Here is a 14,431-nt window from a genome sequence, read left to right as displayed (position 1 = left end):
ATTTCCGATGTGAGCCACCACGCCCAGCCATGATCCATATTTTTAATTTTTGAAAACGGTTTTTATAGAAAAGCGAGAGCCAAATCCATGTTTTCGCATAAGCACTTTGATTTCATATATGCTACTATCCATATCTGAAAACCCTTGCTAGAATCTCTTTAGAGTTGAGTTTTGTCCCAAGTATATTTGGTAGGAAGTTACTCCCATATATGCCACATGACTTTAGAGTTCCGACTTGTAAGAAATTTGGAAGGGCTGCCTGCTGTTTACCTGTCAGAGATTTGTGTTGTAGTGATTAAGCTGATCAATGGTCCTGAGAAGTCTTGCAGTTAAAAAGTTTTTTAACTAGATTCAACCCATGATTCCCCAAATGAACATTCAGCAGAATATGCTTTGGAAAATTGTGTCTTACCATGCTAGGCTGTAGAAGGCTTCCCTCTGTGGTTGAACTGAAGGGAGCCCTGCAAGGATATTATTCCAGTAACTACTTGGGGGGAAACTCTTCCTCTAACCTTTTGTGAGATTTATCTGAACAGACTGACAAGCCGTGCCATTTATCTCTCCCATCAGAACAGTGCACTGGCCTGTCTACCCTTTCCTTTTTAGTTTCATTGCTCTGTGCTTATCAATATCAAATCAAACCATCTTCCCAGCTTGCTGTTCCCTAACTGTCTTTTCTTAGTTACCAAGATGTCCATTTGCTGTCTGGCTCTGAAGATCGAGCCGAGTTGTTCAGTCTTATCATCAGGAGTATAATCACTCTGCCCTCTGTAAGGACTCTTACCCAGATGCGGGAAATCGTGCCCAATGGGACCTGCAACACAGAGGTAACTCACGCTTTGCTTTAGCCACTTTCCATCCACAGGGTCAGCTGATCTTGGCCTTTTGAGAGTGCATTTGATTTTTTGAAACTAGCCAAAAACCATAAGCCAAGTCTGGTGAATAAAATAGGTGGTTAAATTAGAAGATAGCTTCTTTCAAGTCTTCATTTTGTCTTCTTTCCTTTTCCCTCTATTCTTTCCTTCCTTTTGGTTTTAAAATAAGGTAGGAGCACTCATTTGTAAGCTTAACATTTATTTAAGGGTCACCATATGCCAAACGTGATGATAGGCAGTGTTAATACAGGAGCACAGTCCACTCAAGGAGCTTACATTCTAGTGCAGAGAGACAAACTATTGATACATAAATATAATATGTCAGCTGATAATAAGTGTTACGAAAAAAATAAAGCAGGGAAAGAGCAGGATAAAGAGCCCTGTGATTGGGAGGCGCATGGGTGGTCGGGTAAAGCCTTCATGATGGGGTGATAATTGAAAGAAGAGAGAAGGTGTGTGGTGTATCTGGAGAGAAGGCTTTCAAGCAGAGGGAAGGGTACACGCAGGCCTTGATCTCTTCTTCAGTGGCTAAGAAACTGGTTGGTAAAGCAGTTATGCAAAAGGACTCTATTGCCCTCTGTTTCAAGATGTCAGAAAGAGTCACAAGTCAACTTTAAAGAATCTTGGCTGGGCGTGGTGGCTCATGCCTGTAATCCCAGCACTTTGAGAGGCCGAGGTGGGCAGATCACGAGGTCAGGAGATTGAGACCATCCTGGCTAACATGGTGAAACCCCATCTCTACTAAAAATACAAAAAATTAGCCAGGCATGGTGGCAGGTGCCTGTAATCACAGCTACTCAGGAGGCTGAGGCAGGAGAATCACTTGAACCCAGGAGGCAGAGGTTGCAGTGAGCCGAGATCGCACCACTGCACTCCAGCCTGGCGACAGAGTGAGACTCCATCTCAAAAAATAAAAAATAAAAGAATCTTGATGATGACCTTTAAGCAATTTCCCAGATGTAGTAAGACTCAGTCAGCTGTGATCCCTCTAATGCCAAGGCATCCATTTGAAATGAAGATGTATTCCTTTTTATCTCCTGCCACAAACTGTCTACCAGTACTTTTACACTGGTTCTGCAACTTTGAATAAAGTCTTAGGATCAGAAGAAGAGCCTCCAAAGCATCCCATGCTAGGGGAGCTTCACATGAGATTGGGGAGCATCGCTGATCCTGTGCCTTCTCAGTGTCTTTACAGGCAGACATTTCAGGCATTCTTTGAGATGCTCCAGAGTTTGGTGGTAAAGGACCCACATTTGGAAAATCTTGACACCATTATTAAGGTAAACAAGATATCAAGGGAGAATGAGAAATGATTCCTATTAACTGGTGAAAATGGGAGATGAAAGTGTGGAAGGACTCGGTTCTAAGAGGCAATGTAGTAAAGAGTATCAGCTATCAACTTTGAGTCAGAGGCTTGGGTTCAAATTCTGACTCTTCCATTCATTGGTTATAAGTTCTGCTAGAAATTCTGCAAGGAATTTGCTCTCTCAGAGTCACATTTCTTCACCTTTACATGGAGATAATAATTATTGTGAATACTGAATAAATGGCCTTCAATCATTTGTTTATTTATTTTCAGAGACAGGGTCTTGCTCTGTTGCCCAGGCTGGAGTGCAGTCGCACCATCATAGCTCCCTGCAGCCTTGAACTCTTGGCCTCAAGTTATCTTCCCACCTCTGCCTTGGGTGGGTGGGAAGATAACTTGATAACCAAGGTGAGTGACTCATTTGAGGCCAGGAGCTCAAGACGAGCCTCACCAACATGGCAAAACCCTGACTCTACTTAAAAAAAAAAAAAAAAAATTAGCCAGGCATGGTGATGCCCACCTGTAATCCCTGCTACTCGGGAGGCTGAGGCACGAGAATCACTTGAACCCGGGAGACAGAGGTTGCAGTAAGCAGAGATTGAACCACTGCACTCCAGCCTGGGTGACAGAGACTCTGTATCAAAAAAAAATTTTAAAGATATTATTCCTTACTAGTATAGAAGGGTTTTATTCAGTGATGAGGGAAGGGTCAGCCTCAAGAGTTACTAAGGCCGGGTGCAGTGGCTCATGCCTGTAATCCCAGCACTTTGGGAGGCCAAGGCAGGTGAATCATTTGAGGTTAGGTGTTCGAGACCAGCCTGGCTAACATGGTGAAACCCTGTCTCTACTAAAAAGGCAAAATTAGCCAGGTGTGGTGGTACATGCCTGTAGTCCCAGGTACTCAGGAGGCTGAGGCAGGAGAATCATTTGAACCCAGTAGGCGGAGGTTGCAGTGAGCCAAGATTGTGCCACTGCACTCCACCCTGGGTGAGAGTGCAAGGCTTCTTCTCAAAAACAAATGAAAAAAAAGAGTTAGTAAGTAAGCAGCTTCCTACCAGATGATACTCAAAGGTCATAATAACCAACTGCTCTGACCTGCACCAGCTTCTGTATATGCTGTTCCATAACTAGAGATTTATTCGTTGGAATTCGTTCACTGCAGTTCAGGTATCTTGCTCTCTTGCCCTTTTTTGTTGTTGTTGTTATTTTATTTTTATTTTTCTTACCCTTTTTTTTTTTGAGACGGAGTCTTGCTCTATCACCAGGCCGGAGTGCAATGGTGCAATCTCGGCTCACTGCAACCTCTGCCTCCTGGATTCAAGCGATTCTTCTGCCTCAGCCTCCCGAGTAGCTGGGACCACAGGCACTTGCCACCACGCCTGGCTAATTTTTGTATTTTTAGTAGAGACGGGGTTTCACCATGTTGGCCAGGATGGTCTCGATCTCTTGACCTCGTGATCCGCCCGCCTCGGCCTTCCAAAGTGCTGGGATTACAGGCGTGAGCCATGGCACCCGGCCTTACCCTTTTTTAAGGTGCAAATATCCCAGAAAGGGATAACCCTTTAAGCTATTATTAATCATCTGCACCCTAATGATGCATTTATTCTTGTCCTAACTGACAAGCAAGGCACAAAGACTCAGGCAGTCGGTCAGGTGGTTTGGCTGCTAAAGGAGCTTCTTTTCTTTCTTTCTTCTTTTTTTTTTTGAGATGGAGTCTTGCTTTGTCGCCCAGGCTGGAGTGCAGTGGCGCAATCTCAGCTCACTGCAACCTCCACCTCCCAGGTTCAAGCAATTCTCCTGCATCAGCCTCCTGAGTAGCTGGGATTACAGGTGCGCACACCACGCCCAGCTAATTTTGTATTTTTAGTAGAGACAGGGTTTCACCATGTTGGTCAGGCTGGTCTCGAACTCCTGACGTTGTGATTCACCTGCCTCGGCCTCCCAAACTGCTGGGATTACAGGCATGAGCCACTGCATCCAGCCCAGGAGCTTATTTTCTAGCTCATTTTCTGTGCTTCTGTACAGAATAATTAATTAAAGAATTGGGATGAAGGGAAAATGATAAATAATAACAAATAATAAATGCTCTGATGGGCATTTATTCTTGTCCTAATTGACCTTACTACTATTTCTCATTCCTCTTCTATTTGTACATTAACATACCAGCCAGATTGGGTTTCTCCTCTTTATTCAGTTGTACTTTGTACTTTCCTGCCTTGGTAGCTTAATTCAAGCCTTTTTTTTTTTTCTTCTTTTGAGACAGGGTCTCACTCTGTCACCCAGGCTGGAGTACAGTGGCAAGATCTCAGCTCACTGTAATCTCCACTTCCCAGGCTCAAGCAATCGTCCCACCTCAGCCTCCCGAACAGCTGGGACTACAGGTGCACGCCACCATGCCCAGCTAATTTTTGGATTTTTTTGTAAAGATGGGGTTTCACCATGTTACCCAGGCTGGTCTCCAACTCCTGGGCTTAAGCAATCTGTAATTCCTCCCAAAGTGCTGTGATTACAGGCATGAGCAACCACACCCGGCTGTTCTCATAATTCTTTAATATTAATAGTATGTTGTTAACTTTATTTCTTTTCAAGGCAGATTTGAAAGGGCTAAAACCATTCAGAAGTAGAGAAAAATTAATTGAAGACTTGGGCTGAAGGGAAAATAAGCTCTGGCCAGGTGCCGTGGCTCACACCTGTAATCCCAGCACTTTGGGAGGCCAAGACGGGTGGATCACCTGAGGTCAGGAGTTTGAGATCAGCCTGGCCAACATGGTAAAATCCCACCTCCACAAAAATACAGGAATTAGCGGGCATGGTGGTGGGTGCCTGTAGTCCTGGCTACTCGGGAGACTGAGGTGAGAGAATTGCTTGAACCCGAGATGCTGAGGTTGCAGTGAGCTGAGACTGCACCATTGCACTCCAGCCTGGGCCACAGAGCAAGACTCCATCTCAAAAAAAGAAATGAAGCTCCTATGTAGCAGCCAAATCACCCACTGCCTAGGTCTTTGTGCCTTGCTTATCATTCTACCACTTTCATTTCCAACCCGAGCTGTAATAGTATTTAGCAAAGTATTTTCAGATCTGGTAGCAGCTTGGAACTTCTCTCTTTGCATTTTTTTCTAAACACAATAAAAATGGTACCCCAAATCTTCCTGATAGACCAGTTAGCCTCCTTTTATTTCTCACAGCACATGGACCCCTGGTTACAGTCAGTCAAAGACCATGAGCAGGAATGGGCCACAGCCAGCGTGGCTCAAGTTCTGAAGTGCTTATCCAGACATCTCAGCTTGGAGGTGAGCAGCCCTGTAGAAATCCAAAGCCGTTCCCCTACTGCCTGTTTGCCCTCCTCTTTAGGACTCTCCAGACTGCTCCTGTGTCCCCTTCATGCTCATGGACTGTCACAGCATCATAGCGCTTAGCATCATCTTCATATCTGTCCTTCTCCTAAGCAGCTTGGGGCCAGGTACTATGTTGATTCATCTTTGCATCCCAATTGCTTAGCAAAGCAGCTGGAACATAATGATACAGTAAATGTAACCTGAAAATGCCTGAGGGCCACGGTTGCCTAATCTCTGTATAGTGTTGTATTTGAGTCCAGCAGGCAAGTTTAAATAAATCAACTTAATTATCTCCCAGCAACTCAAAGAGAATGGTGCTATGGCACCTCTTTTCAGATCTTCATTTTTTCCTTTCTCTCTCTCACTTCTCAGTTCTGAATCTTCTCCATATGGCATCTCATTATGATGATGATGATTATTCAAGACAGGGTCCTGCTCCGTCCCTCAGGCTAGAGTGCAGTGGCGCCATCATAGCTCACTGCAGCCTTGAACTCCTGGCCTCAAGCAATCTTCCTGCCTCAGCCTTCCAAGTAGCTGGGACTACAGTCACACACCACCACGCCTGGTTAATTTTTAAAATTTTTTGTAGAGACAGGGGTGTCACTTTGTTGCCCAGGCTGGTCTCGAACTCCTGGCTTCAAGTAATCCTCCTGTCTCAGCCTCTCAAAGCACTGGGATTACTGCCATGAGCCACTGCACCTAGCCATATCTCTTTTAAAAACATCTTCTCCTTTCTTCTTCATGCACTCACTTCTCAGTTGAGAATCCCCTCCATAACTCCTAACAAGAATTCCTCAAAACTTTTTTCCTCTTTCCTGGGTCTACTCCTTTTTCCGCCTGATAATCTCTCTTTGCCCTTCCCTGAGCAGGTTTTCTAGCCATTGGTGCATCTCCTGTCCCCACACATCATTTCTCCAACTTGCATAATAAGGCCTGGGAATTGGAAGAGAGGCTGGTAGGGTAGGAATGGTCCTTATACCAAAATTTTCCTTAGATAATCTGTTCTTTCTTTCTTTTATTTTCTTTCTTTCTTTTTCTTTTTTTTTTCTCTCTTTCTTTTTCTCTTTCTCTCTTTTCTCTCTCTTCTTTCTTTTATCTTCCTACCCAAAGCACAAGAGGGAAAATAATTTGTTCCTGATACAAATATTCTAACAGTCATGTTTAAAAGGACTGCGTTCCAGTCAGTCCTTTATTTCTCACATTGAAAAGATATCCAAACTTACTAAAGTAAGTGCAGTCCCTCCAACTATGCTATTTTCTTTTTTCTCTTTAGTGAATGAAAGCAAGTATTTTCTGGCTGTCACTGACTGCCCTATTATTTTGATACCAACAATGCATTGGTCTTCCTTCCACAACCCTCAACCTCTAATTTTGGCTACAAACTAAAGAATAGAGTTTCAGATGATTCCCTCCTGTACGTTATTCTCTCTCCAGGTCCTGGAGACCTTCCTTAGCGTATGTTTGTCCTAGAGAGAGTTGCAAATATGGGTCTGGGCACGGTGGCTAAGCCTGTAATCCCAGCACTTTAGGAGGCCGAGGTGGGTGGATCACTTGAGCTCAGGAGTTTGAGACCAGTCTGGCCAGCATGGTGAAACTCTGTCTCTATTAAAAATATAAAAATTAGCCAGGCATGGTAGCAGGCGCCTGTAATCTCAACTATCCAGGAGGCTGAGGCAGAAGGACTGCTTGGGCCTGGGATGGGTCAAGGGTGCATGAGCCATGATCATGCCACTGCACTCCAGCCTGGGTGACAGAATGAGATCCTGTCTCAAAAAAAAAAAAAAAATCCAGAAGACTGCACCACACCACATTCTGGATATTCACAGACCCCAGTGGCACCTAGGTTAGCCACTCCCATATTTGCAACACAATTTTTTTTTTTTTTGAGACAGAGTGTCACTCTGTAGCCCAGGCTAGAGTGCAGTGGTGTGATCTCGGCTCACTGTAGCCTCCACTTCTGAGGTAGCTGGAACTACAGGCACACACCACCACAACTGGTTAATTTTTGTATTTTTTGTAGAGATGGGATTTCACCATGTTGCCCTGGCTGGTCTCGAGCTCCTGGGCTCAAGTGATCCACCTGCCTGGCCTCCCAAAGTACTGGGATTACAAGCGTGGGCCACTGTGCCTGGCCCCTTCCAAGTTCTTTTCGGTACACGAGTGTGTTGGGGTGGGGACTTCCAATTTGTTCTCTACAAATAGCCAGAGGCATCCTCTTCAGACCCATGTCATTCTTGCTTTTGTTTTTGTTTCTTTGCTTTTCCCCCTTATCTTTTCATTATTTTTCTTCATTTTCTTTTTTTTCCCCATGTCACTTGTTTGATCCAGTGATTTCCAAACATTTCTTAGAATACAGGGTCGTGTCTGATGTAGCTCTGCCTGCCTCTCTACACCTGTCCTCTGACTTAACCACACGGCATCCGCCTTTCTGTTTCTTCCCACATAAGGCTCTTCTTGCCTCATGGCCTTTGCATTTGCTGCCTTCTCTGCTTGGAATGACCTTCCCTAGCTCTGCAAAGAGCCAGCCCCTCCTCTTTTTTTTTTTTTTTTTTTGAGATGGAATCTCACTCTGTCACCTAGGCTGGAGTGTAGTGGTGCAATCTTGGCTCACTGCAATCTCTGCCTCCTGGGTTCAAGTGATTCTCCTGCCTCAGCCTCCCTAGTAGCTGGGATTACAGGCACCCACCACCACACGTGGCTAATTTTTGTATTTTTAGTAGAGACAGGGTTTCACTGTGTTGGCCAGGCTGGTCTCCAACTCCTGACCTCAAGTGACCCGCCCGCCTAGGCCTCCCAACGTGCTGGGAATACAGGCATGAGCCACCACGCCCGGCCCCCTCCTGGTTCTTTAGCACTGTGTTCAGATGTCTTGACCTCAAAAGGGCCTCTGATCACCACAGATAGAGCTACACTTGCTGTCTGTCTCATCACGCTCTCCTTGCTAGGGCTATCTAGAATCAGAGGTTATCTGGCTTGATTCTTTCTTTACTTCTGTGTTACCTATTTCCCACTAACAGAATATGAATTCCACCAGTGATTATGCTTGTCCTTTTTTTTTTGTTTTTTGAGACAGGGTCTCACTCTGTTGCCCAGGTTGAAGTGCATTGGCGCCATCATAGCTCACTGCAGCCTCAACTTCCTGGCTTCAAGTGATGCTCCTGCCTTAGCCTCCCAAGTAGCTGGGACTACAGGCATGTGCCACCACACCTGGTTAATTTTTTTATTTTTTATACAGATAGGGATCTCACTATATTGCCCAAGCTGGTCTCAAACTCCTGGGCTCAAGCAATCCCCCCACCTCTGCCTCCCCAAATGCTGGGATTACAGGCATGAGCCACTGTGCCCAGCAATTATGCTGGTTTTATTCACCACAGTAGCCCCAGTGCCTGCCTAGCACAGAATCTGCTATGTGGTTGATGCTCAATTAAATGTTATTGAGTAAATGTAAGTCACTTCATGTCCCTTCTCTGTTCAATACCCTCTAATGCCTGACTGCCTCAGAATAAAAGCCAGAATCCTCAATCACAGTATTCTCAGGTTGCCACACCTTCTGGCCCATTCTTCATCTACTTCCTATTTCTCTCCCTCTCGTTTGCATTGCCCCAGCCAATCTGACCCACTCATGGTTCCTCAGAAACACCAAACATTCCTATTTCAGTCCTTGGCACTTGCCATTCTCTCTGCCTGGAATACTCTTCTCCCAGATATCTACGTGGCTCAATCTCTCATTTCAATATTAGTGAGGCCTTCCTTGACTATCCTAAAATAACAATTATTATCCCTTTTCCCTGAATGTTTGTTAATCGTGACATTTATCATCATTGGATACATGATACATTTTACATATTTATTTTGTTTACTTGGTGTTTCCCCAGCTAGATCATTGCCTCCGCAAGCAGGGATATTCTCTTCTGTTCACTGCTTATATCCCCAGTGCCAGTCATAGTTCCTGGCACATAACTGACACTGTATTTATTGACTGAATAAACAAAGGTTATATCAGTGAATTAAAGATGTTATACAGCTTTGTGTGTTGCTGTGTTTACTGTAAATAGGTTGCAAAGGCTGTTCACAATATTTCTATGTCTTGGCCAGGCAAGGTGGCTGATGCCTGTAATCCCAGCACTTTGGGAGGCCAAGGCGGGCGGACCACCTGAGGTCAGGAGTTTGGGACCAGCCTGACCAACATGGAGAAACTCCATCTCTACTAAAAATACAAAATCAGCCAGGCATGGTGGCTCATGCCTGTAATCTCAGCCACTTGGGAGGCTGAGGCAGGAGAATTGCTTGAGCCCAGGAGGTGGAGGTTGCAGTCAGCTGAGATCGCACCCTTGCACTCCAGCCTGGGCAACAAGAGTGAAACTCCATCTCAAAATATATATATATATTTATATATTTATATGTCTTATTTCTGTAGAGCCACAGAAGAAATTTCTTTCTGTCTTAACCCTAGGAAGCTATGCTTCCTCTGCATGGCTAGTTGCTTCTTATCTTAAGGACAGTGTGAATCATATTATATGGATCATTGTGTGTACCTTTACGTTAGCCATGAGAAAGTGCAGAACCTTGCTCCATGGCCTGCCTGAAGCAAATGATGATTACGTATTCTGTGTGCCAACCACATTCTTAACTTCATTTAACTTTTCCACCTTAATTTTTTATTTTTATTATTTTTTGTTTTTAATTTTTTATTTATTTATTTATTTTGAGATGGAGTCACACTCTATTGCCCAGGCTGGAGTGCAATGGTGCAATCTCGGCTGACTGCAACCTCCGCCTACCAAGTTCAAGCAATTCTCCTGCCTCAGCTTCCTGAGTAGCTGGGATTACAGGCGTGCACCACCATGCCAATCTAATTTTTTTGTATTTTTAGTAGAGACAGGGTTTCATCATCTTGGCCAGGCTCCAAACCTCAAATGATCTGCCCACCTCAGCTTCCCAAAATGCTGGAATTATAGGTGTGAGCCACCCACCCAGCCAATGTTTTAATTTATCCAGTTTTCTTCAGTATTTATTTAAAGTTATATATTTTTTTCTGGTATGATTTTTGCCAGCTACCTGACATGGATTTTTTTCCATAATAAAGCAGGATATTAATGAAATAATTTTATAAATAGAATTAAGTGCTATATCTCAACTTTGCATTCAGCTTTTTTACTTAGCAGAACAACACATTATAAATTCCTTAGATACTTGATTTCTTTCTTTCTTTTTTTGTTTTTTTTTTTTTTGAGACGAAGTCTTGCACTGTCGCCTGGGCTGGAATGCAATGGCACGATCTCAGCTCACTGCAACCTCCACCTCCTGTTTAAATGATTCTCCTGCCTCAGTCTCCCGAGTAACTGGGATTACATGTGCCCACCACCACGCCCAGCTAATTTTTTGTATTTTTAGTAGAGATGGGGTTTCACTATGTTGTCCAGGCTGGTCTCGAACTCCTGACCTCGTGATCCACCCGCCTAGGCATCCCAAAATGCTGGAATTACAGGTCTGAGCCACCATGCCTGGCCAGATACTTGGTTTCTAATGGTTATATTCATAGACTGGCTATACCATAATTCTTTTTTTTTTTTTTTTTTTTTTTTTTGTGACGGAGTTTCGCTCTTGTTACCCAGGCTGGAGTGCAATGGCGCGATCTCGGCTCACCGCAACTTCCGCCTCCTGGGTTCAGGCAATTCTCCCGCCTAAGCCTCCCGAGTAGCTGGGACTACAGGCACGCGCCACCACACCCAGCTAATTTTTGCATTTTTAGTAGAGACAGGGTTTCACCTTGTTGACCAGGATGGTCTCGATCTCTTGACCTCGTGATCCACCCGCCTCAGCCTCCCAAAGTGCTGGGATTACAGGCGTGAGCCACCGCGCCCGGCCTGTACCATAATTCTCTTTACTGTTGTCATGCAGTTATTTCCAGAGTGTGTGAGTTTTTTTTGTTTTGTTTTGTTTTGTTTTGTTTTGTTTTGTTTTTTTCTTTTCTTTCTTGAGACAGAGTGTCACTCTTGTTGCCCAGGTTGGAGTGCAATGGCGCAATCTCAGCTCACCGCAACCTCCACCTCCCAGGTTCAAGCAATTCTCCTGCCTCAGCCTCCCTAGTAGCTGGGATTATAGGCATGTGCCACCACACCCAGCTAATTTAGTATTTTTAGTAAAGACAGGGTTTTTCCATGTTGGTCAGGCTGGTCTCAAACTTCTGACCTTGGGTGATCTGCCCGCCTCAGCCTCCCAAAGTGCTGGGATTACAGGCGGGGGCTACCACCCCCAGCCCAAAGTGTGGTCTTTAGACCACCTCTGGGTTTATACCCCAAAGAAAGGAAATCAGTATACTGAAGAGATATCTGCACTCCCATGTTTGTTGCGGTGCTCTTCACAATAGCCAAAGTTTGGAAGCAGCCTAAGTGTCCATGAGCAGATGAACAGATGAAGAAAATGTGGTACTTATATACAGCGGAATACTATTCAGCCATAAAAAGAATGAGATCCTGTCATTTGCAACAATATGACTGGAACTGGAGGTCATTATGCTAAGTGAAATATGCCAGGCACAGAAAGACAAACATCATATGTTCTCACATATTGTGGGATCTGAAAATCAGAACAATTGAATTCATGGAGATAGAGACTAGAAGGATCATTATCAGAGGCTGGGAAGGGTTGTGGCAGGGTTGGAGAGAGGTGGGGATGGTTAATAGATACCAAAAAAATTGTTAGAATGAATAAGACCTAATATTTTATAGCACAACAGGGTGACTATAGTCAAAAATTATTTACTTGTGCATTAATAATTTTTTAATATTAAAATTTTAATATATTTTTATTTAGTAATATTAAATGTACATTTATTGGCCAGGTGCAGTGGCTCACACCTGTAACCTCCGCCTGAGGTCAGGAGTTTGAGACCAGCCTGGCCAACATGGCAAAACCCTATCTCTACTGAAAATACAAAAATTAGCTGGGTGCAGTAGCTCATGCCTGTAATTCCAGCTACTCGGGAGGCTGAGGCAGGAGAATCGCTTGAACCTGGGAAGCAGGGGTTGCAGTGAGCTAAGATCAAGCCATTACACTCCAGCCTGGGCGAAAAGAGCAAAACTCCATTTCAAAAAAAAAAATTAATTAAAATAACTAAAGGAATATAATTGGACTATTTATAATACAAAAGATAAATACTTGAGGGGATGGATACTCCATTTTACATAATGTGATTATTACACATTGCATGCCTGTATCAAAACATCTATATATCCCACAAATATATAAACCTACTATGTGCTCACAAAAATTAAAATTAAAAAATAAAAACAAGCCAGGCACGGTGGCTCATGCCTGTAATCCCAGCACTTTGGGAGGCTGAGGCGGGTGGATCACAAGATCAGGAGTTCAAGACCAGCCTGCCCAATATGGTGAAACCCCGTCTCTACTAAAAATACAAAAAAAAAATTAGCCAGGCTTGCTGGCACATGCCTGTAATCCCAGCTACTCGGGAGGCTGAGGTAGGATAATTGCTTGAACCCAGGAGTCAGAGGTTACAGTGAGCCAAGATTGTGCCACTGCACTCCAGCCTGGGCGACAGAACAAGACTGTCTAAAAAAATTAAAAAGAAAAGAAAAATAAAAACAGTGCTAGAATTAACATCTTTATGCACAAAGCGTTTTCATTTTTCAGATTGTTTACTTAGGTTAGAATTTTCCTATTTATTAATAATACCATCTGCTGGCTATACCGTGTCTACCCATGTTAAATATGAACCCTACAGAGATCCACAGGCTGATTGTGACCCTTGCACTTTCTTGAGTTGGGAGTAGAATTGGGATTAATTCTTAACAATTCAGACTGAAAGCACTAAATGCATGGGTATTCTGATGACACTTTTCTTTTTCTTTCTCAATTAAGCTTCCACTGCGATTCCAAAGACTCGGACACCTAGTGGCTCTGATGGCACTGCTCTTTGGGGACCCACAGGAAAAGGTGGCCAAGGAGGCTGGAGAGGGCATTCACTACCTGCTGGATATCACCCTGCGGCTGAAGTGTAAGGCACTGCTGAAGGCCGCAAGGTCCTGAGTGAATTCTCCAGCACAACATAAGCACCAGCCCTCCTTACTCACTCAATCCCCATGTTCTAGAAAGGCTTTTTATAGGAGTTCATAAAGAGAAAGATACATGGTCCAGAGGCAGAGATGAAGCAACCCTGACTTAGTAATTAGAATCCGAACTCTGGATCAGACCTATCATTGTCATCCATCTGCATAGTCAGGGAGTGGCTAAACATGTGGCCCTGTGGACAAACTAGAGTGTTTAGTTTGGTCAGAAGTAGCAGTAAGCCTGGATGCAGTGGCTTACTCCTGTATTCTTAGCATTTTGCCAGACCAAGGCAGGAGAACCGCTTGGGCCCAGGAGTTCAAGACTATGCTGGGCAACATGACGAAACCCCTTCTCCACAAAAAATTTTAAAAATTAGCTGGCATGGTGAAGTATACCTATAATCCCAGCTACTCAGGAGGCTAAGGGAGAATCACTTGAGTCCAGGAGGTCGAGGCTGCAGGAAAATTAATTTCCTTATGAAGAGAAATTACAGGAACCATGAGTAAGAATCAAATCTAGTTGCAGGGTTCAGAAAATGTAATCTGGAGAATAAGGAGCAATTTGCCAGCTAGAGAGGTAAGAAAAGTGTATTAGACAGAAGGAACGGCTAAGGAGAGGATCCTTGGGAGGCATGAGCTTGAGGAGTTTGAAAAATATAGGGCTGGTGTGGTCAAGGAATTAATCATTGACTTCTGTGGTTAGAAGGGACTTGAGAGGATATCTAACCCAGCATCCCTGCAGTGTTTGAAGCTCAATCTACTCTATCCCTACCAAGTACGCTCATGCACATGTAATGACATTTTGGCCAATAGCTAATCATGTATATAACAAGGGTCACATAA

The 14,431-nt window shown here is 44.0% G+C and overlaps 1 protein-coding gene across 1 annotated transcript in view; it reads left to right on the top strand.

The window, feature by feature from the left end:
- Window positions 1-14,431, top strand: part of MROH8 (maestro heat like repeat family member 8) — a 43,408-nt gene that overhangs the window by 11,120 nt on the left and 17,857 nt on the right. Inside the window, 4 exon segments of the mRNA XM_064382411.1 lie at window positions 683-827; window positions 2,060-2,155; window positions 5,367-5,471; window positions 13,401-13,536. Of these exon segments, the coding sequence (XP_064238481.1) occupies window positions 683-827; window positions 2,060-2,155; window positions 5,367-5,471; window positions 13,401-13,536 (482 nt within the window).

This window comes from Aotus nancymaae, unplaced genomic scaffold (genome assembly GCF_030222135.1).
Source record: "Aotus nancymaae isolate 86718 unplaced genomic scaffold, 86718_ANA_hifiasm-v0.15.2.pri h1tg000029l, whole genome shotgun sequence".
Classification (NCBI taxonomy): Eukaryota; Metazoa; Chordata; class Mammalia; order Primates; family Aotidae; genus Aotus; species Aotus nancymaae.
The sequence above is the reverse complement of the archived record's forward strand: the minus strand, read 5'-3'. Positions and strand labels throughout refer to the sequence as shown.